The sequence below is a fragment of the Diorhabda carinulata genome, chromosome 6 (assembly GCF_026250575.1).
Source record: "Diorhabda carinulata isolate Delta chromosome 6, icDioCari1.1, whole genome shotgun sequence".
Classification (NCBI taxonomy): Eukaryota; Metazoa; Arthropoda; class Insecta; order Coleoptera; family Chrysomelidae; genus Diorhabda; species Diorhabda carinulata.
This window is the reverse complement of record NC_079465.1, coordinates 3,652,564-3,674,742: the sequence shown is the minus strand read 5'-3', so window position 1 is coordinate 3,674,742 and position 22,179 is coordinate 3,652,564. Positions and strand designations below refer to the sequence as shown.

The 22,179-nt window shown below is 29.6% G+C and overlaps 2 protein-coding genes across 8 annotated transcripts; one reads left to right on the top strand and one right to left on the bottom strand.

Moving 5' to 3' along the window:
• The first annotated feature begins 135 nt into the window (after nt 1–135).
• Nucleotides 136–19,492, top strand: LOC130895257 (coronin-2B-like). 6 transcript variants are annotated; one of them, XM_057802477.1, is made up of 10 exons: nt 171–367; nt 2,996–3,084; nt 9,233–9,430; nt 10,066–10,182; nt 10,247–10,396; nt 12,464–12,628; nt 12,688–12,999; nt 14,967–15,207; nt 15,730–16,025; nt 17,277–18,743. In XM_057802477.1, the coding sequence occupies exons 2-10, from the start codon at nt 3,040–3,042 to the stop codon at nt 17,394–17,396; spliced, it is 1,644 nt and encodes a 547-aa protein (XP_057658460.1). In that variant the 5' UTR covers nt 171–367; nt 2,996–3,039; the 3' UTR covers nt 17,397–18,743. The 6 variants fall into 6 exon arrangements, with proteins under 6 accessions (XP_057658456.1, XP_057658460.1, XP_057658459.1 ...); XM_057802473.1 differs by lacking the exon at nt 2,996–3,084 and having other exon boundaries at nt 136–367; nt 17,277–19,492; XM_057802476.1 differs by lacking the exon at nt 171–367 and having other exon boundaries at nt 2,857–3,084; nt 17,277–19,492.
• On the bottom strand, nt 18,696–22,046 carry LOC130895260 (U-scoloptoxin(05)-Sm1a). Of its 2 annotated transcripts, XM_057802482.1 has the most exons (4): nt 21,863–22,046; nt 21,565–21,720; nt 21,122–21,265; nt 18,699–20,610 (listed from the first exon to the last, which is right to left on the bottom strand). In XM_057802482.1, the coding sequence occupies exons 1-4, from the start codon at nt 21,918–21,920 to the stop codon at nt 20,408–20,410; spliced, it is 561 nt and encodes a 186-aa protein (XP_057658465.1). In that variant the 5' UTR covers nt 21,921–22,046; the 3' UTR covers nt 18,699–20,407. The 2 variants fall into 2 exon arrangements, with proteins under 2 accessions (XP_057658464.1, XP_057658465.1); XM_057802481.1 differs by lacking the exon at nt 21,122–21,265 and having other exon boundaries at nt 18,696–20,610; nt 21,863–22,042.
• Nucleotides 22,047–22,179: the final 133 nt, after the last annotated feature.

Sequence of the window (22,179 nt, the reverse complement as noted above, 5' to 3'; positions counted from 1 at the left end):
AGAACAATGATAAAATTTATAGAATTCTTTATAAATACATTAGTATTTTTAGAATCGTGTAAAATGTAGAAATCCATTGTTTACAGTTGTGAAATTTACATTTTTCAGGAATGCCAATGACACTTATCATGACGTAATACGGACGCAATAAATTGACAGGTGCATCTAGAGAACAATTGCACTTTGGTTTTGTTTATAGATTTTGTTTATTATTCTTGTTTGTTGAGAGAAACCTTCACTTTTTCGAATATATTTAGAGTGTATTATGTTCTGCGAACCGGAGTCGAAAAGTTTGTCTCCCAAAAAAAACACCGATAAATTTTTAAATGTTATTGACAACAGATCGTGTTCAAAGCCTAAGACAAAGGTATGTTTTTGCATGTTAACCCTTTTTATGAATAAAATATTTTTATTGGCTATATTCGTTTTATTAAATATATTTTTCATTGATTACTGGAGTAGAAGCACGTAAAATTTTTCATTGATTTTCAATTTGTAAAATGTGTTAGCATGGGCGCACTAGAGTTTAGTAGCAACAGATTTTATTTAGCATCGATATCATTAAGTCTTCTAAATGATTAGCAATACTCAAAAAAATCTATACACTTCAGAATAAATTAGAATTCGTTAATTATTTTCAGATTTAAATAAAGTGTTGTAATTTATTTTTGTCATAATATATTTGTTATGATAAAATCATTTACACAGCTATTGATTTGTAATTAGCATATAATTGAGAAGTAAAGATAAATAATTGATGGGTAAATTTCTGGTTTTTAAAAATTATGAAACAACTTTTGGAGTGATTTAGATGTTTTAAAAGATCTGACATACATTATGGATTCAATATGTTAATGTTATTGTTGCATCTTTCTTAATCAGAGTTAGGTTATGTGTGAAATATTTCATTTTTTACAAATATTTATATAAAAAATTCGATGAAGTAAACACGATTTTACATTCCCACAGTATTGAAATAGAATAATAAAAAGCATAGAATTATACGATTCTGAATTAAAATTTCACGCAATGTGATTTAAATTTCTTTAATTTCGTAATGTTGGTTACGATGATAAAATCGTTTATTCTTCCGTAAATTTTATAATTTTTTTTTGAAACAATCAATGTGTTTATTCTCATCAAAATGTCAACAGAAATACGTTTTAGCTTTCACTATTCAACTAATTTCTTAAATTTTTAAATATTCCAAAAGTTGGAAGCATAAAGTTATTTGGATAATAAATAATATTGTTTTCTCATTAAATTTGTTCAAATATTCACGACCACATAAGCAACGAAAATTGAATTATTTCCAAAATAGAATAGAGAGTTTTGTATTTCCTTCACACTAGCCTAAGATATTTATATCTGTGTGTTTATAAAATAATAACAACATGAACAATGAAAGCAATGAACTCTGATGTTTTATCAAAATTGGTTCACGTTTGGGAAGCTTTACATGTATATATAGATTGATTTGATAATGTTGTTCGCTTTTTTGTCAAGTCAATATTACGAGGGAAAATTGAAAAATATTAAAGTCCATGCATAGATGAAATGATAATGTCTGAAACTTGATGACCTTGATTCTTTACCACTCTACTTGTTAGAATAAAAAAATATTGTAAATGCTAATTTTGTTATTTTAAAGCCGACCCGCGAATGAAAGGTAAGTTCTTTCTCTACCAGTTTTTAGGTGAATAACCACAGTACATACAAAAAGTGTCTCCTTATACGTAATAAAATAAAAAAATAAATAACATGCAATTAGTTTTTTATCAAAATTTGTACAAAAACAAATTAAATTGGTTATTTAACCAAATATCTTAAAAGATAAGAGTAAAAATGAGGTTAAGTAATAAAGTAAGATGGCTGCATAATTTGGTTAGACAACTTCAGATGTCGCTCTAATTGCTGTTCTATGTAATTGATATAAATTATTTTTGTCTATTTTGCACCTATAACATAGAACTATATGCAAAAGTTGGCAATGACGACCTGTAACTGTAAAGTGTCAAACAAAAAAAAATAAAAACGTCTTTTATGGCCTCTTCTGCCACTATAAGTAATTATGGAGGTATGCAATTAAATTCTTCACCCAATTTCTTTTATTTTAATGGAAAACTTTGAATTATTTCATATTTGACGTGTCAACAAATAAAAATTTGAAACTGTTGTTCATCTAGTTTGTTTATCAGTGTTACCACCCTCTTACAGTTATCACAATTTTCCTAGTAATATGATCAAACTTTTCAATTTAAAATAAAAACTATAAGTAAATAAAGAAAAAAATTGTTTTACACTTGTTTTATATAGACGTACTCGTTCCCACAAAATAGTGTTTTAGAAAACTTATATAATAAATAACTATTGCGATAAGTTTATAAACATAATATGACATTTGTTTACATGGTTGCCGCGTGTATTTTTTTTTCAGTTGTTAGCATAAAATGAGTTTAAAAATATAACCTAAAATTTCAATTGTTTTCTAATGTTCAATTGCTAATATTGAACTATGAGGTTATGTATTTTAAACCGATATATTAAAAAACATAATAGAGACTGAACATACTCCAATTTGAAGAACTAAAATTCTAATTTAATATCAGGAATACATCATTAAACAACGTTACCCAGCTTCTGAATATCCCTCGTATCTTCTTTGCCTATAGAAGAATATGATTTTCGAAATGTTCAATAGTTGTTTCTTAAATAATATTTTAATACTTTAATGTAAATCAATTATTTTATTAATTAGATTCAGTTATACAACTGGTTTTGTTACGCCTGTTACCCCCAACAATTTGCTAAAACCATAAGAGGGGAAATCTAAACAATAATAATTTCATTTTAACTGTTATCTATCTATCAGCAGTCTCGCTGGATGCTTTCGACTTTTATCAGTTCATTTTCATTACGGGTTAATGCATTGATTCTACTTTCGCTACAATTTTATTTTTGTTTGCACCAGCTTTTTTATCGTTTATTTTTTCAGTTTTTTTATAGTGAAATAGAGTGCGTTGCATGAAAAGAGATTAAATGGGAATACCTACGGAATCCGGTGTCATGTTTCAGAATCCTCAGGTAAGTGTTTTACGATAAATTTCGATTATCATTATTGATAAATTCCTTAAAACATTTCTTTATTAACGAAGCGTGGCGTCTCTCCAGTCATGTATCGTTTGTGTTTAAAATCTGACGAATGGAAACTTGCGAGGGAACGCAAAAGGTTTGAATTTGACGTAATTTTATGTTTATTGTCGTTTAATATATTTATTAATTTATAACTTATCAGTATAGAAATAATCGATACGATATGGGAAAAGAGAGAATGTAAAGTGAGATTTAGTAGTTGTTCTATTAAGTGAAACGCCGAATAGACAATAGATGGCGTCATTGGATTGTTGTTAAGGTTGCAGCGTTTATAATTTTTAAAACAGGCTTTTCTTCCTAGCATATGTAAATTACCTAAACACTATTTTTACTAATAATTTAAAAGAAAACCTAGTTGAATAAACAAAAAAGATCATTTTAATAAAGTTTTCAATATTTTCATAGATTTTATTTCAAAAGTAGTCATAATACATTATTGGGTAACAGCTGATCTACGTCAAAATAGTGGCCGTGGGATAAACAATTGATTTTCACGTATGTATCCGTGTTTAGGATTTCTTGAATGTTTTTGGTAGTTAGAGTTGTTTTTTTTGTTTTATGGTGCTAAGAGGAAACCATAGATATATTTTAAAATCTATTCTAGAGAAACTAATACAGCTGAAACTGAATATTTTTGTAGTTAGTCTACAAGTAAGCTTTCAAGTAATGTACAAAATTGTGTTGTGTTTTGTGCTTGATTCACGGGAGTTTTGTGGACATTAGTTTCATTATTGATTAACTTTAAGGTTGAAAGCTGATAAAAGTGGCAGCTGAAAGGTATAATGACAAACTTATAGCTTTAGGTGGAGTTGACCTCGTTTCATTAGATGAAAAGAGCTTTAGTCAGAATCCTGGTCATTTTCCAACGGTTTTTAAAATGGACATTGTCGCATACTTATTAGTATTAATAACTAGGTTCAACATCCAGGTACAAATGAAAGCTTGAATGCTTCTAAATACTTTCAACTAGATTTCTAACAAATTCTTGTGTTCTGAAGTTGTTTTGTTTATAATATAACTAAAATTAGCCTAAACTGATTTAGTTTTAGTTTAGTTTAACTTAGTTTCATCAGAAATAACAATAACCGAGGTAATCACCTACTTTTTTAATGAGACTATATTCTTTGTATTCATTTCTTTATCAGTACCAACAACGCCACCTTCCCGAGAGGAAATTTCGCATTTAGTTAAGTTGCAACTTTTTAAGAAGACCTTTATTAATGAAATTGGAAATAACGAGGTCTCAAAACCAACAAATAACTAAAACAAAGCAAATAAATCTGCACACAAAAGTATTTCTTCAATCCACGACGCCCATTTTTAAATGGGCATCAGCTGATGTTCATAATTCGTTAGATTTTTCAAATCTTTATTCTAAAATGCAGTAAAAATCTATTTAAATCATATATAAACTGCCCAAACACTATTTTACGTAATAATTGAGAGATCGAAAAGAAAAAATTCTCAAGAATTATCCCAAATTTTCATATATTTTATTTCAGAAGCAATCCGCCATAATGAATTATATTCGAGGTTTTATTCTAAAATACAATGCAAATCTATTTAAATACTATTCATGAGCTGTTACTTCTTGTAAACCGAAAATAACTATTATTACTGTTTATTTGAGAGTGCGTATAAACTAAAATTAAGCAGTAAACTACAGTTTGTAGAATACATAAATTTAAACACGCTCTTCGTGACAGTCTCTTGACCTCGTGACAAGTTCAAGTGGTATTTTATGCGACTGTTTTGCTATTACGTGGTTAATACAAATTACTCCGTACTTAAATGTTAACACTCGTTTAAATATTTTTCCATGTAAATATATATCTTAAATTTTTATAGTTTCATTTTAACTTGGTGAAACTAGTTCGAACAAAATTAAGGTTAAGGATCTTATGGTATACGTAGACTTCAGCGGTGTTGTCAAATGCTCGCTTTCGTAAATTGTTTGCGAATAGTTCTAATTACTGTTATATAAAAAATAATAATTACCTCAATAGATGAGTAAACACCGATACAAATTTTGAAATAAAATTCGAAATGTTTTACTTTTACTTTAATGTGGATAAATATTTAAATCGTTCCTTATTATTTTTATACCAACGTTTACCCGTATCTAATTTAACATCAGTTGAATCACTCATTATACCCTACACTGAATTCAAATTAAAACCCACTTTTTCCGTCGTTTAATGATGTTACTAACTAGACAAAACAACGCTAAGGTCTTTAAGTAGTGGTTACATTCATATATATGCCAAATTCTATCTCGCTATCTTTAACGAATCGAACGCGAACCGCGTGATAAGATAAATTTATAAAATATAAAACAAAGACACTTTATCATTTATAAATTCAACCAACGTATTGCTATTTATTGTAGTAATAACAACAATGATCGTCAAGGTATTTGAAATGCAAATTATTAGTTGTTAAATAATATTAGAAATGATAATATTGTTAGTTTTGTTGGTCGTCATACAGTTTTAATTTAGCAATTCGTGTGTATTGGTTTGTTTCAAATATTTTTCATTCGCGTCACTTTCGATTCGTGGAATATCTAGTGTGCTGTAGAACTCGGATTTTTAAATGTCAAAGGTAACACTTTTTATCAATTTATATCAAATAATTCATATTTTGTATTGTTTAAATTTTAGTTTTATTATAATTATATTCAAATTGATTTTTTATTACATCATTTTTATATAATCTATATGTTTATATTAAAAGTTATAGTCCATTCGTACCGTACGAAATAACAGTGAAAGTAACACGAAAAATTGCTTTAACTACACATATGATTATACAGGGTAGAGTAGGGAAGTAATCCTAACCTTAAAGGTAAATTTAGAAATTTATTAAGAAGCTAGTCATGCATAACTTCGAAGCAAATTAAAGGCTTTTCGCTTCATTCTTGAGTTTGCCTCATAAAAAGTCTTAGCACTGAATTAAATCCGGTAAAAACGAGAACCATGAGTGCATTGAATAGAATTAATAGGACAGCCACAATGATCACCAGATTTGTCGTTAGATTTTTTCCTTTGGGGGTGTTTAGAATCGATTAGTTATAAACTTATATACTTAAACGATTAGGGAGATTCCTACCGAAGAGTTCGAAAGTATTACGAGGGTTATTAAGTAAGATGTTGGTTAGTTAAGTAAGAAATTAGTGTCAAATAAACTTTGACACACTATATCTCAAAAAATAATAGAAGTGAACTAATCTTATTTCCATGGTTTATCAATGAATATGTTGGCTATTGATAGATAACAAAAATGATAAGTTTGAATTAACTGTGTTGGAATATATAAGAGGAAACGTGAGAGGGTTCTCAAATGCAACTTTAGCGAACTGTATCTCAAAAAATAATAGAAATATGAAGATGAAATGTTCACTGTTTATGGATGAATATGTTGGTTTTTGATAGGTAATTAAAATGAGAAATTTTAATAAACTGTTTTGAAGATATCGGCAAAAAGGTGGAAGCGTTAGTAGGTTTCTTACATTCAATTTTAGCATACTGTATTTCGAAACATAACAAAATTATACTGATAGAGTTTTCACGGTTTATGAGTGATTATATTGCATATTAATAAACAATTAAAATGAATATTTTGAAATATATCGTTGATAAGGTGTGAGTGAGTTTGTTTTAAAACCAACTTTGATGCGATGTATCTCGAAAAATAATGGAAATCTAAAGATGAAGCTTTTACGGCTTATGAAGGAATATGTTAGCTATTAATCAACGTTTCAAATGAAAAGTTTGAATGAACTGTTTGAAAGATATCGTTGAAAATATGAAAGTATTACTAGAGTTCTCAAGTTCAACTTTAACATACTTTATCTCGTGAAATAATAGAATTATACAGATGAAATTTTCACGGTTTATGAATGAATATATTAGCTATTAATCAACGTTTCAAATGAAAAGTTTGAATGAACTGTTTGAAAGATATCGTTGAAAGTCTAAAAGAATTACTGGAGTTCTCAAATTCAACTTTAGCATACTGTATCTCGTGAAATAATAGAATTATACAGATGGAATTTTCACGGCTTATGAATGAATATGTTAGCTATTAATCAACGTTTCAAATGAAAAGTTTGAATGAACTGTTTGAAAGATATCGTTGAAAGTCTGAAAGTATTACTAGAGCTCTCAAATTTAACTTTAACATACTGTATCTCGTGAAATAATAGAATTATACAGATGAAATTTTCACGGTTTATGAATGAATATGTTAGCTATTAATCATCGTTTCAAATGAAAAGTTTGAATGAACTGTTTGAAGGATATCGTTGAAAATCTGAAAGTATTACTTGAGTTCTCAAATTCAACTTTAGCATACTGTATCTCGCGAAATAATAGAATTATCCAGATGAAATTTTCACGGCTTATGAATGAATATATTAGCTATTAATCAACGTTTCAAATGAAAAGTTTGAATGAACTGTTTGAAAGATATCGTTGAAAATCTGGAAGTATTACTAGAGTTCTCAAGTTCAACTTTAGCATACTGTATCTCGTGAAATAATAGAATTATACAGATGAAATTTTCACGGCTTATGAATGAATATGTTAGCTATTAATCAACGTTTCAAATGAAAAGTTTGAATGAACTGTTTGAAAGATATCGTTGAAAGTCTAAAAGTATTACTGGAGTTCTCAAATTCAACTTTAGCATACTGTATCTCGCGAAATAATAGAATTATCCAGATGAAATTTTCACGGCTTATGAATGAATATGTTAGCTATTAATCATCGTTTCAAATGAAAAGTTTGAATGAACTGTTTGAAGGATATCGTTGAAAATCTGAAAGTATTACTTGAGTTCTCAAATTCAACTTTAGCATACTGTATCTCGCGAAATAATAGAATTATCCAGATGATAATCAAATGAAAAATTTGAATGTACGGTTTGATAAATATGGTCTAACTGGTGAGAGCATTACAATGGTTCTCAAGACCAACTTTTACGGATTGTATATGATTTGAATTCACGGTTCATACACACTTGCTCGAAAGTTCAACCGCAGTGACAACACGTAACCTCACGAGGTTGGTTATGTCTTAGCGCCATAAAACTTTTGTTTACGTCCTTTTATTTTCTTTTTACCGCTCGATATAAACTAACTTTATTTTTCAAGAAAAAAAACTGTCTTGCACATAACTTTTTTTTATAACGATGATGTCACTGTTTATGGTCGTATATTATGAGTAGTTGTTTATGGGAAACTTGACATTTTAATTACTCTATTCAAAGTCTATAGTGGGTAGAAAAATGACGTGGTTTATTTTTTGCAGTTTTTCAGTTTACACAAGTGTTTTTGTCTACTTTGTTGGAATATGAATTCGTAAATTATTAAATATTATTTGATAACCTATAAAAGTTTTGAATTTACGTGAATTTGACTCACCATCGAGCTACAAGGTGTACTATTATTATTTTACAACAAAAGAACGAAGGTAACATACAATTTGAATGAATTTCTTTCAAAGTACTGCCCTTTGCTAATAATATACTCGCTACAACCTTAAATAAAAGGATTCCTTCGGAATGGCTGTCATCTGTTTTGTCATGTACTTGTAAATGTCGACAATGATGTGGAAATTTTTTTTCTTCTAGCACATTTTTTCATATTTTCTTGAAGCTACAAGAGTTATGTTGCTAAATTTGTGGCTAAAAGTAAACAAAACTTTTTTCAGCTCTCGTTTTGTCATTATCTATGCGAATTTAATTCTTTAGTTTTGTTCTATGTTTTTTGTTTGTCTATGTTACAAGTTGAGACATAATGTTAGGTAACAAAGAAGATGGAGGATGCGTTTTTATTTTCATATGATGTGGTACATAATTTTAAGTTATATCTAATGTGAATATTTAAGAATTTAATCATTAATAAAGTTATTAAAACGAAATAACTAGCGTCATATCGAAAAACATTCTTCAAATATCTCATACTATACTGGGTGTATCAACTAAATGTTTTCAAACAACACGTCAACCCATGTGATATGTCAAATTTTAATAGATATCGTTATATATTGTATGTTTTTTTTTAATTTTGTTTCAGCTCTGGTTTAAAGGAGTGAGGAGTTCGAAGTTCCGACACGTGTACGGAGAACCCGCTAAAAGAGAAAAATGCTACGACAACATACAAATCACGAAAAACGCACACGATTCTCAGTTTTGCGCCGTCAATCCAAAATTCGTAGCTATAGTAACGGAAGTCGCCGGTGGGGGAGCTTTCATCGTTATACCTATAAATTGCGTAAGTTAACATACTTGACACGAATGAAATTTGATATTTGACAACTGACCACTCGATTGAGATCAGAGCTATTTCGAAACAAAAAAAATAAAATGAGTGGGGGATGTCCCCCATCTTGGATATTAACGTCAACGGTAGTAACGTCATTCGTCATGTCTGCTACCTGCGTGTATGCTGTGTTGTCTATGATCCACCCGTCACATGTCATTTGTCGTGTGATGTCCCACCCATCATCTGTCAACTGTCGTGTATTTTATGTTGTCTATGATTATGTCCGGCATCGGTCATGTAAGGTGTGTTGTCATATTACGTCGAAGGACGTAATATATAATTTTTTTAATAAATAAAAATATCGTCCGAGTGATGGATTAATTCCTTCTAGCCATGGTTGATACTTTTTCATCCATCATCAATTCACGACTTAGTCCACGTAGATTCACAATCGTTACTTAACGAAATAAAGTATATAAGCAGTGAAATGATATACGGGGTGTAATAAATGTGATTATTGCCCTTCTGGGTTCCCATTTATTGGTTTTTTTTCCACAACAATGGCTGATATCGTGCATTTGCTTACATCATCCGCGTTAAAAAACTGAGTTTAGTTTAATCGGTAAATTGTTCTCTTATTTCAGACAGGAAGATTAGATTTTAATGCTAGTAGGGTTACCGGACATTCGGGACCAATTTTAGATATAAAATGGAATCCTTTCAATGACAACGTCATTGCTTCATGCTCAGACGATTGTACGGTAAGACGTGATACATTTGATGATATAAATATATGAAAATATCGACGATTTTAAATTTTTTTAGATAAAATTATGGCATATACCCGATGAAGGACTCTCAGTGCACCTCACCGATTGGCTAGTGGAGCTTCAAGGTCACAAGAGACGTGTCGGTTATATAGAATGGCATCCAACCGCTAAAAATGTTTTGTTTAGTGCAGGATTTGATCATTTGGTAAGTTTTTTAAATATTATATTATTTTATATGTGAAATATTTGAGTTCAAATGTTAAAATTAGGTTTAAAATAACTTTGTATATTTTTTATAATTATGACTGATCGTCGAAGCATCTAAGATTTTTTTCACAACGTGGCAACAGCGGTATAAAATAACTAAACCCCAACTTGTTCCTGAGTAGCATAATGTGGCGCGTATTAATGTGTGAGTGAGGGTCAGTTTTCAAGCAAAATAATTTTAATAAGGAATAGATAATTTAAGAAAAAAAGTGTTTCAAGGTCAGTGAATGATACTAAAATTATTTAAACATCGATAACATAAAATTTAAAATGGTTTAACCTCAAATTATTTCATTCTATTTACATATATATTAATAAGCATTCGATAGAGTTTATTGTGAAAACTAATCTGAGTTTGTTTTTAATTTGTATAAATGTTATCGATCAAAATCTAAAGAAATTTGAGTTCAAAGTTCGCTTATTTAACATGAGCTCTTATGGGAGTTATAGTTAAATTCTTGGATTACAAATTAAATCAGAATTGCCGCGATATATGAGTATATAGATTTGATTGGTAATAATTTAATCTTTCTAATGGTCGTTATAGGGGTTATCGAACAAAAATGAGAGTTATCTAAAACTGTCATAATTTAATGCATAACTGACAAATGAGCGGAAATTAGGAAAACGGACATATTGTTTCTGTCATTCAAGGAAAGCGCGCGAAATTTAACCACATTTTTTTACATTTTCTATTTGATTTAGCCTCATTTTTACATTAACAAACTAAATATATGTCAATGTTACACACAACTACAATAGCCGATAACGTTATCGACTGGCAGTTATTCATATACAAACATAAGATATATTTTAGTAAAATGTCAACGTTTAATTTTAGCAACTTTTATTAATTGTTTTAGTTCATAATTGATTAATTTAAGATCGATAAATTTTAATTTCAATATGACTGGTTTGGTAGACGCGGAAGCCTCCTTAATGAATCAAGTGTAAAAGAGGTTTGTTTGAAACTCGGACATTTTTTAAAAATGTCGACGTCACAGCTGTCTAGATCTTCACTTCAATTTACCTTGTTTTGTTAGATGATTTATTTCATCTTTTTATTTGTATAATTCTTTGAATAAAATACAAAATTTAATTTGGCAAATCAGTTTTACAAGTTGAATGTATCAACTATTGAACTCACTGAATTTTTAACTGAAATAATAGAAGAACGTAGGAGGGATCGGGGCAGTTGTTGATAAAAAATGTTATAACTTGTAATTAACTATATGTTTGTCATTTTGAAATTCTCATTTTTTATTGTTTTATGTATCGGTTTCCAAGTTATTTATTGTTTGTTATTCCAAATATACAGGGTGCTTCTAAATTCATGCTACAAAATTCAAGAAGTGATAACTCGTGTGAAATTAAGGTGGGTCTTTCCTATAACAAAATTCCTTCAGCCTACCCCTTTCTGAGATATCACCCTTAAAAGGTGGTGACTAGAATTGAGTTTTTAATTAAATTTATTTTAACTGGAATAATACAAAAACATAGGGGAGATCGGAGCAATAATTGATAAGAAAATTTGTAGCCTGTTTATTAACTATAATTAAAACATACTGCAGGTCATGAAATAATTTAAGAACGTAGGGGAAATCGGGGCAATAATTAATAAAAAAGTTTGTAGTATGTTTATTAATTATAAATAAAATACACTACCGGACATTGTTTGTCAATTTCAACTTTTCATTGTTTATCATTTGATTTTTCGGTTCCAAAATAATTTATCGGCCGTACTCACGTAATTAATTCAACAATCCATTGATTATTTAAATTTTGAATAGATAATTGTCTGTTATAAAAAACGACTAAACTAATTTCAAATTATTAAAAATGCGAAATAAACGTCCATTGTTGTTATAAATCTCAGGAAATGTCATTTTTATATAATTTATTCTCAAATCAATATCGAATCTATACAGGAAATTATTAAAAATACAGTATCAAGTATAAAAATATTTTTAATAATTTTTCTTATGTTATATTCATTTATTTAAAGGTCATTGTCTGGGATATAGAAAAAGCGGAAGCTATAAACGTAATAGACTGTCATCGAGACGCCATACATTCCATGTCTTTAAATAGAGACGGCAGTCTATTGGCTACTACATGCAAAGATAAAAAATTGAGAATAATCGAACCCAGAAGTGGGATAGTTAAGGCCGTGAGTGGAATTCAATTATCAATCAATCGAAATTTAAACGAAATGTTCTGTTTTTCTAGGAAATAATTTGTCATGCTGGTGCAAAAGCTAGTAAAGTCGTTTACTTGGGCGCGACAGGTCGTCTTTTAACAACAGGATTTTCTAGGCATTCCGATAGGCAGTATTCGGTATGGGACGAATCCGATCTTTCACAACCGCTATTCACCGACAGTATAGACAGTTCGTCCGGTGTGGTTTTTCCGTTTTTCGATCCCGATACCAACATGGTTTACCTGGCTGGTAAAGGGGATGGTAACATCAGATATTACGAAGTGACAGACGAAGCTCCTTATGTGCATTATTTAAGTCAGTTTTTGTCCGGAAATCCACAGGTAAGTTTTCAAACACACCCTGTAGGTATATTATAATACATTTCCCACACACAAATCAAAGTTCAATTTTATTATTAACTATTGTATCGCCCTCTGTTATCGGGAAGAAGAAATAAAATCTGCACAATATTTAAAACTGTGTCAAACTGCTTTAACGCCATCTCCTGACAGGAGGATGTATTAATTTCTGTCAAATATGGAAAGCTCTGCTTACGATGTTGCCAAACGTATATAGATTTCTTTAATATGAGAGATTTTTAAGTATAATTGAATATTCAGCAATTGTAATGATTTTAGCACCTTTTTGCCACCTTATTATCAACAGTTACAAGATGATCGTTTTGTTATTTTTTTTTTAATTCTTATTAAAAACTTGAGTTCATAATTATTCATTTCCTATATATTGCTTCTTCTTCATTTAAATTCCCACCAAATAACCTCTAAAATAATGGGAAATGTGCATAGATTAATATCCAATTAAAACAACTCCAATATAAACTATTATGTCACCATCTGTTATCGGGGAGAAGTTTTCGAAATTATAAATATTTCAAACTACTTTATCGCCATCTACTTGCGGAGAGATGTATTGTTAACTATAGTGAGTCCCGTTTTAATATATACTATTGTATCGCCGTCTATTGTGATGACTTCTGTCAAATATAGGGATTTTTGCTTTTAGTAAGTATTCGTAATTGCATTTCAAGCTGCTTTAACGCCATCTATCGGCGGAGAGATGTACTATTAACTAAATATAAAAGATTTTGAAGTAAAATTGAATATCTTAATAATTTTCATCTCATCGTCGTCAGTTACAAGATTATTCTTTAGCTGAGTTTCCCTTTATTCTGATTAAAACATTTGGTTTTTATTACAAATATTCATTCCCCTATATGAGTTACTACTTCGTTCAAATTCTCATCAAATAACTTATAACTTTTGAAATACCTTTAGTATAAACTATTGTAAGGTATTTATCTGAATTTAAAAGATTTTGAAGTAAAATTGAATATCGATAATTTTCATCTCATTTTCGTCAGTTACAAGAGGATTCTTTGGTTGAGTTTTCCTTTATTCCGATTAAAAAATTTGGTTTTTGTTACATTTGTTATTCATTTCTCGTATATGAGTTACTCCTTCATTCAAATTCTTAACAAATAACTTCAAACATAATGAGAAATATTCACAAATTATTGTCCAATTAAAACAATCTAGTATAAACTATTTGTATCGCCATCTATTGTCGGAAAGATGAAATAAAATCTTTCAAATATTAGTAATTCCGTCAAATTACTTTGACGCCATCTACTGGTAGTAAAATGAAAACCAACTTCTGTCAAATATAGGGATATTTACTTTTAGTATTTGCAAATATTCGAAGTGAAATATCGCCATCTCATGGCGGAGTGATGTGCTGTTACATATAGCGAGCTCTGCTTCAGCTATACACATAAAACGTATACAGATATGGAAAATTTCGAAGTAAAATATTTTTTGAAATAACTGTTACATGTACATTTTAATCGCCAACTCATGTTATTCAGTTAAACTAAAGTCTTTTGAGGCGCTTTAAGTGTTATTCCTTGACACACCAACTGCTGGCATAAAAATGAACCAACTTCATCAAAAATGGCGTGTTTTGCTGTTTCTAAATCTCAGTGTTGCCAGACTTGAAGCGTTTGGGACTTTGAAATATAATCTTTCCTATTTTCATTAAATTTAGGTAATTATTTGCGTCGTTTTCACAACGCCATTATTATAAGTTGAAAAATTAATATTATGTTTCTATTTTTGTTGAAAAAATTGGTTCATATAGGAATAATTTTTTAGTAAAAATATTTTTTTTGTCCTTTTTTATGTTTTTTATTAGAAAATTGGTAATACTGATATATATTTAATTCGTTTTCGTAATTGTGACTATATAGAACATTCTTATGTATAATTCGAACAATCTTGTACTATTTTAGAGAGGATTGGGTTTTATGCCGAAACGTGGCGTTCGGACATCCCAATGCGAAATTTTCCGTTTTTACAAATTACACGCAACGAAAGGAATGTGCGAACCGATCGGTATGATAGTACCACGTAAAAGCGATCAATTTCACGACGATCTATATCCGGATACGGCCGGTACTAAACCGGCGCTTTCCGCACAAGAATGGATCAAAGGAAAAAACGCAATGCCGATACTTATTTCCATGAAAACCGGTAAATATATTTAAAAATTACAATATATGTGTTTATATAATATTGTACAATGTTTTTTTCAGTCCTCCAGATGATTTTATTTCTTCTCTCTGTACATTTTCTCTATGTTTTATTTCCTTTGGGTCTTGTGAACATTATCTGTCTTGCTTGGTTTCTTCTAATGCCTGTTTGCAGTCTTCGTCTAACTATTTTTTCCTCTTCTTCTCCCCAAAGTTTCCTAGTTGTTGCTTCATTATTTTCTACTTCATTTCAATATCCTCTGTGTTTGTTTATGTTTCATTATGAATTTTTTTGCCACTTCTTAATCATTTAATATATCTACATAATATTTTATCAGATTCTCAGGATTTTCTTTGCTCTTTGGTATTTTTTCTTTCAGTTATGTTAGCAGCAGTGTTTGAATGGACTATAACTATAAATAATTATGAATTTTGTTAGTTTTGAAATTACGGGTACTTGTCATATTGTCTAAAACTACCAAAATTTGTTTCGTTTTTGTAAAAATATCTAATTTTTGTTTAGGTGAACAAAACGAATTGAACATAACTTCTATCAAACAACGTAATACAGCTCAGATCGTAGAACAACCTAAATTGGATAACAACAAAAGAAAATTCGCTTTTCTTTCCAGAGAAACGATACCTGATTATCGACCGAAGGAGGCTATAATTATGGAAAAGAGTCGGAAAACTTCTAACAACGAAAATTTTCAAAAATTACAACAGAAATTCAACCAAATCGAAATGAACAACCATCAAGACGTTCATTTAATCAAAGAGGTTAATAGTATTGGAGATAACATTTTGACTGAGAACGATGTAAGTAAATTTTAACTGATTTTCAATTTGAGAAAAATAAAAATTGTTAATTTTTTTCATATACAATTATTTAATTCTACTAACATTGGTCTTAATTGAATTTAGGCTATGTTTTTTTCTTCTATCTTCTTTTGCTGGTCCCACAAACCTATTTGAAGTTATTACACATTCCGTTTAGAAAAATTCTCCAACAATTTTGTTGATTGGAAGACCTGGAAAAAGATTCGCGCATTGTTGCATAAAAAATTGGCTTTTGGATAAGGTTCCTGGATGGTTTGGTTGGACATCCACATACTGCAGGTTCCTTACGGGATGTAGAAATTACTGCTATGGATTAGCCAACGCGTACCCCGGACTTGAATCCTATCGAGCAATTTATTAGATGAGATTAAGAGAAAAGTTCGGGGCTAAAAATCGTGCACCAGCCACGAAATCTGACCTCAAAACTGCTCTCACTGAAAAATGGGATAGCATCGAACAAGAGTTAAGAAACTTATCGATCCATGAAAAAGCGGTTGGCCAGGGTATAGATGAACCACATCCTGTAGATAACCAATTTGAGTTCTTGTTTCAACGCCATCTCTTGGCTCATGAGCACTACTAAAACAAGAGTTTCCTTTCTGCTCTTGGTAGCATACTTCAAAAAGAAATATTTCGTCCAGTTATTTTTTGGACATACTTTCAAATTTCCTGTTGTGTCGCCCATAAAATCGATCCGGGTTAGACAGACAGTTCTTAATTGTGCAAACATAAAATAGGTACAACTTTAATATAATTAACCAACACTTTCCTTATATATACACTTTTACACACCCACTGTATGTGAATAAAACGAAAACTCTTCTTTCCAACTGAACACGTACTACGCATTCACTATATGTCAATTGTCAATGCCGTTCTGTGATTGGCTCGAAATTATAACCCCTAGTGTTACCTACCGTCAAATATATAAACGTATTAGTTGTGGTCATGAACCAAAAGATGACGCTACTATATCCTCGGCGATGAGAGGGGATACTGCATTTTCTGTACTGTTAATTATAACCCTTTTTCATTGTTGAAGATCCTTTTTCGTTTGATATTTTTTTTTGATCAAAAAAATAACAATAACAATATAGACCACTATTTATAAAACTAAGATGGCTTTGAGATGCTAAAATCAGCAAAAATAATGGAAGCAGCAGATTTTTTTTAAAACCTGTGCTTTTTGTAAAAGAATAAACAAAAAATTAACTGTATTTTCCGTTCTAGTTACGTCGTGCTTATCAATCACAAAGCGAGGAAATTAGAAAATTGAAGAAACAGCTTTTGAACAGTGAACAGCGAGTCAAAGAACTCGAAGAACAACTAAAGAGGTTACTTAAAAATTAAACCTCGTTTATGTACACTTTTTATTGTATATTTTTTTTATACATTTGTTTTATTTTGTAATTATTATGTTACCACAAAGTATCATTTGAAAGTAATCTTTCTTAGTTTTAAATTATGATTCATGTGATTTTTATCAGTTAATTTTTAAATATATATTTTGTATGTTAATTTTTGTGTAATTTTGACAAAAAAAATTTATATATTAATAATGTGAGTAATTTCTTCTTGGCATGTATGTTATTTAATCTATTTTTATTTCACATTGTTAACAATTATGACACACATCTTTTTACTCTTAATATCTGACTTTTTGACATTTTCAAAGTAATTTTGAAATTTCTATATGTAGAAGATACAAGAACAAAGCATTCTTTTAACTATAATTCAATATCATTCTATCTCAAGAGAGAACTGATTTAAAAAAAATGTTTTTCTTATGTGCTTGTATGCTCAGAAAAGAAAATTTCTTTGTAATATTCACATTTTCTCATAGCTTAATAGCTTTCTATGCACAAACTATAATATATAAAATTGGAATAGGTTTTATTTAGAAAGGAAATGTGTTTTCTCCAAAAAATTAATATATTACTTGTACCGTTACTACCCCATGAATTCTTGGCACCACTGTAGTACGTATGTATGGATGGTATCATATACACTGCTACCCAAAGGATCTATTGTGTACCCCTTTCTCACTGCGATACTGGGGAATCCAATGTTTAAAGCTGATCTGTTACTCCCACTCCTTTTAATGCGGGTCTTCTATTTCATACGCTTCTAGGTGTGCTCTATAGTTCCGTAGTGTTTCACACTTTGAGAGACCGTGGATAGTCTTTGTTCTCTGTGCAACAAAATCTGCATCTAGACGACAGTTTAGTGATAAGACTTCTGGTAGTATTCGTAGATTCTGTTAATATATTCAGCAGATCTTCTCTGGTTATAGTTTCCCAAAAGAGTATTTACTTATCTCAGCCCCTATATGTTGTCCCAATAATTGGTTTTGCTTTTATCTACTTTCTTTTCCAGTTCTTTTTCCATTGTTCTGTAGCTAATACCACAGGTTTCAGGTCCCATGAAGGGCTTGTCTGTCCCTCACTTCACTCTGGTGAGTCCCGGAATTCATTGTAGACCCCCATAGTAGAATTATTGTCTAAAATAATCTAATTAGGAGTATTTAGTCCCCAATTTACTATCAAAAAATTTAAAATTCGTCAGCTTACAGCTTTAATAGAGAAATATTGCGCTTCCTTTCATAAAGGATTTGATATGGTGGGTCAACTGGAATGACAAACCGAAACATTCATTCTGCTATTTTATTCTAACAAAAAATTCAGAAAAATGAAATAAAAATAAAAAATAAGCCAAATTAAATAAGCTACAATTGAATTAATTCATTTTTTTGTGTTTTCATGCAAAAGGAACGCTATAAAAATTTTTGCAGTTCAATATTATTCGATGATAGTGATGTATGCAGTTTGACTTGATAACGAACCATTAGAACTCTTTGTATGAAAATATCTCACTTTTAGAGTTAGGAAACAGGAAAAATTCACTGAGAATCAGATCCGGTGAATAGAATGTGAAGGATTAGAATTTTGATTTATTATTATCCCAAATTGTGTCTAAATGTATTAATCATTTTGTGATTACATCCCCTAATAATAAACAATCTAAAAATTACAATTATTATCAAAGTATATTGATGAGAAAGTATAAATTTGATACGAAAGGAGAATTAATGCGCAAAGGGATGAGAAAATAGTCTAATATGACAGATTTTCAAGTTTTTTATATTCTAATTGTCATTTATTAGGTCAAACAGACCTACTTACTGATGAAGAGATTGTAATAATAAATAAGCACAAGCAGTATTAAATAGGATTAGAAAATTGTTTGTGTCGAAGAAAAAAAATTATTAAATCTTCTTGATAAACGAATAAATTATAAAAAATGTGAAGATTTGATATTTTTAATATGGATGTAAAATGTTTCGTGAAAATAGCTATTTTTTCATATTTTTTTTATCTACTGTTAGATGTTTATGCATTTTTACTATCGAGTAGATTTTATTTTTAAATAAAGTCGGCATCAGTAAACGTTTTTCAATTTATTTAAATCCTTTATATATGGTAAATTACCACCAGAGAGATCAAAATGAACAGCTTAACCTTTTCACTGTGAAGCCCTTCTATAGTCGAGCCAGTAAGGCTTTTCCGATGTACAATATCCTTGTTTAGTAGGTCTAGATCACCCTTAAAGTTGGTCATAAGATTTTCAACATTTAACTGCTGCAACCGACTAAAATAGACTCATAAATGCATTATAATGGATTTCTTTACAAAGTCAATATTTTAATGGTTTTAGAAATCCTCACATACTAGGTAATCATGATTAGCAGTCCTGGTTAGAACTATGTAAAGTAATCCTAATCAAAACATTATCTCGATAAGGATCTTGTTTGGTTAGCCTGACCTTTACCATACCAGGTTGCGGATAAGGTCTTTATTGGACCCTCACAAAAAATTCTTATCTGGTATCTGTATCTTTTAGTGAAAGCATATTTACGGACCATTTTTGTTGACCGAAGTCCCTTTTTGGAACTCAATTTATGACTAACAATAAACTATTATATTCAAGATGGGGATCTAGAAGAAGCAAGATATTGGACTTTTATCAGAGAAGAATTATAAACAAATATGTGTAAAAAGTAATTATTGAATGAAGTGCAATTTTTCATACAAAATAAAAGTCTTATTTTTTCCCTAAGTCTATAACTAAAAGGCCTAGCATTACATATAAGCTATCCATGCATAAAAAATCATAACGGTCGATTAATTTGAAAAGGAATTGAAAAAAATCAATTTAAAAAACATCTACCACTTTAATTCCGTGTAAATATGAGTTTATAATGTAAAAATATGTTTATAAAATACTGACTTTGGACGGAATACATTATATAAAAGCCTCTTATGCTAGATACGATTGTCAATTTTGACATATCCAAAATTAGACTACCTAAATCGTAACATTAATAAAGTTGTAACTGACAACAATAATGAAGAATACGGTTTTTTCGTATTTGCAGGATTACAACCTTCTCCTGTACAGGTGTACACACATGTTCGATAAGTTAAAGAATCTCCAGGCTGTTTTACATAATTACAATAGTTTCCAAGATCTAACGAAGAACAAAATCTTTTAGCTCCTATGCCTCCTAAAAATGAATTTATATATAAATATTTTTTTAACGAAATAATAATTATGTAAATCAGTTATAATATCAAAATTATACAGTGCTATATCAGTGTTGAGAAGGGTGGAAGATTTAGTAATAAATAAAACTTTCAAAAGTGTTAATAAATTTAAATATGTCAGAAAATATAAAAAATCAAGCACTGCCATACAAGAAATAATACAAAGCTCCTGAAAAACAAGCTAATAACAAGAAGAACAAAATTGATAATCTACAGGACTCTAATAAGACCAATCGTAGCACATAACAATAAAAATGGAAAATATTTATAATTATTTATACTTGTCATTATACCAAGATTTAGCATTAACTGATATTGAATGTATGAAGTGCTTGAAATGAATGAATAAAATTCTACAAAAATCACACAGGTGGCAATGTTCATTTTTTGTGAGTTGCACTCATGCTTAGTGCTGTGAAAGATGCAAATGAAATGCTTCCACAAAACAAAATTGTTATAACTACTGTTTACCATCGAGACTAGTAGATTTTATGCAATATTTGGCTTCAAAAACATCATCACAACTTTGAGGCTTTAATCCACCCATGTGAATCATTCCATCTGAGCAATCAATTGTTTTTGAAGAAGAACATTGGTAGCACTTTATACAGAAAGCTTAAGAAACATCACAAGAGGAAGAAATTAGTGAGTTAGTCATGTTACCACAAGTTTTAATATAAAACATGATTAAATATTATTCTATACTAATAAATTTGACATTTGATTTTTGTGGAGATCACAAATCAATATTTTACCATGTTTATCTCTCATACTTAAGCACATACACCATTCATCCCAATTGTTGAAGTTAATGTATATGTACATATGCAAATGCTTAGGTATTTAGTTGGCTTGTTAGGTACGTTAGAAACAAATTTATTAATTAAATTTTATAAATTTTTTCATCAATGTACCTTCAAATCTGCCAACATGTTTTATACAGTATTTTGCGCCAAAAATACTGTCACAAGGTTCTGGATTAATGTCTATATCACTAGACAACCATTCATTGCATTGAAATGGTTTGTTTGAATCATTTCCTGAACATTGATAGCAATTCAATGCATATGCTGTACAAAATGATAAAACAAATTACAAATAAAATTTAGAATTGAACGATTTATATAAATTCAGCCAAATACTTCAGAGTCAAGAAATTATTTTTTGTCTTCAAAGAACAGAAATAGAATGAACCTTAATTATTATACTTACAAATATTGATGAAAATATTAAAAATAATAAAAGGAAGTAAAAATTGGGAGCTACACATTTTGTTGTTTATCAATTTTATTTGAAAGACCTATTATTTTTAAACATAGGTAAACAAAAAATAAAATATTGTTCAACGAAATGACATATTACTTATGCTTCATAACCACACCTGTTTTTTTTAGATCATAAAATTAAATAATTTCATCCATAGAATAGAGGTCATTCTAAACTGTTATGTCAAGGACATTTTACTAATCATCAGCATCACGAAAGACATCATTATTTTTAAACAATGGATAAATGAAATATATCTTCTT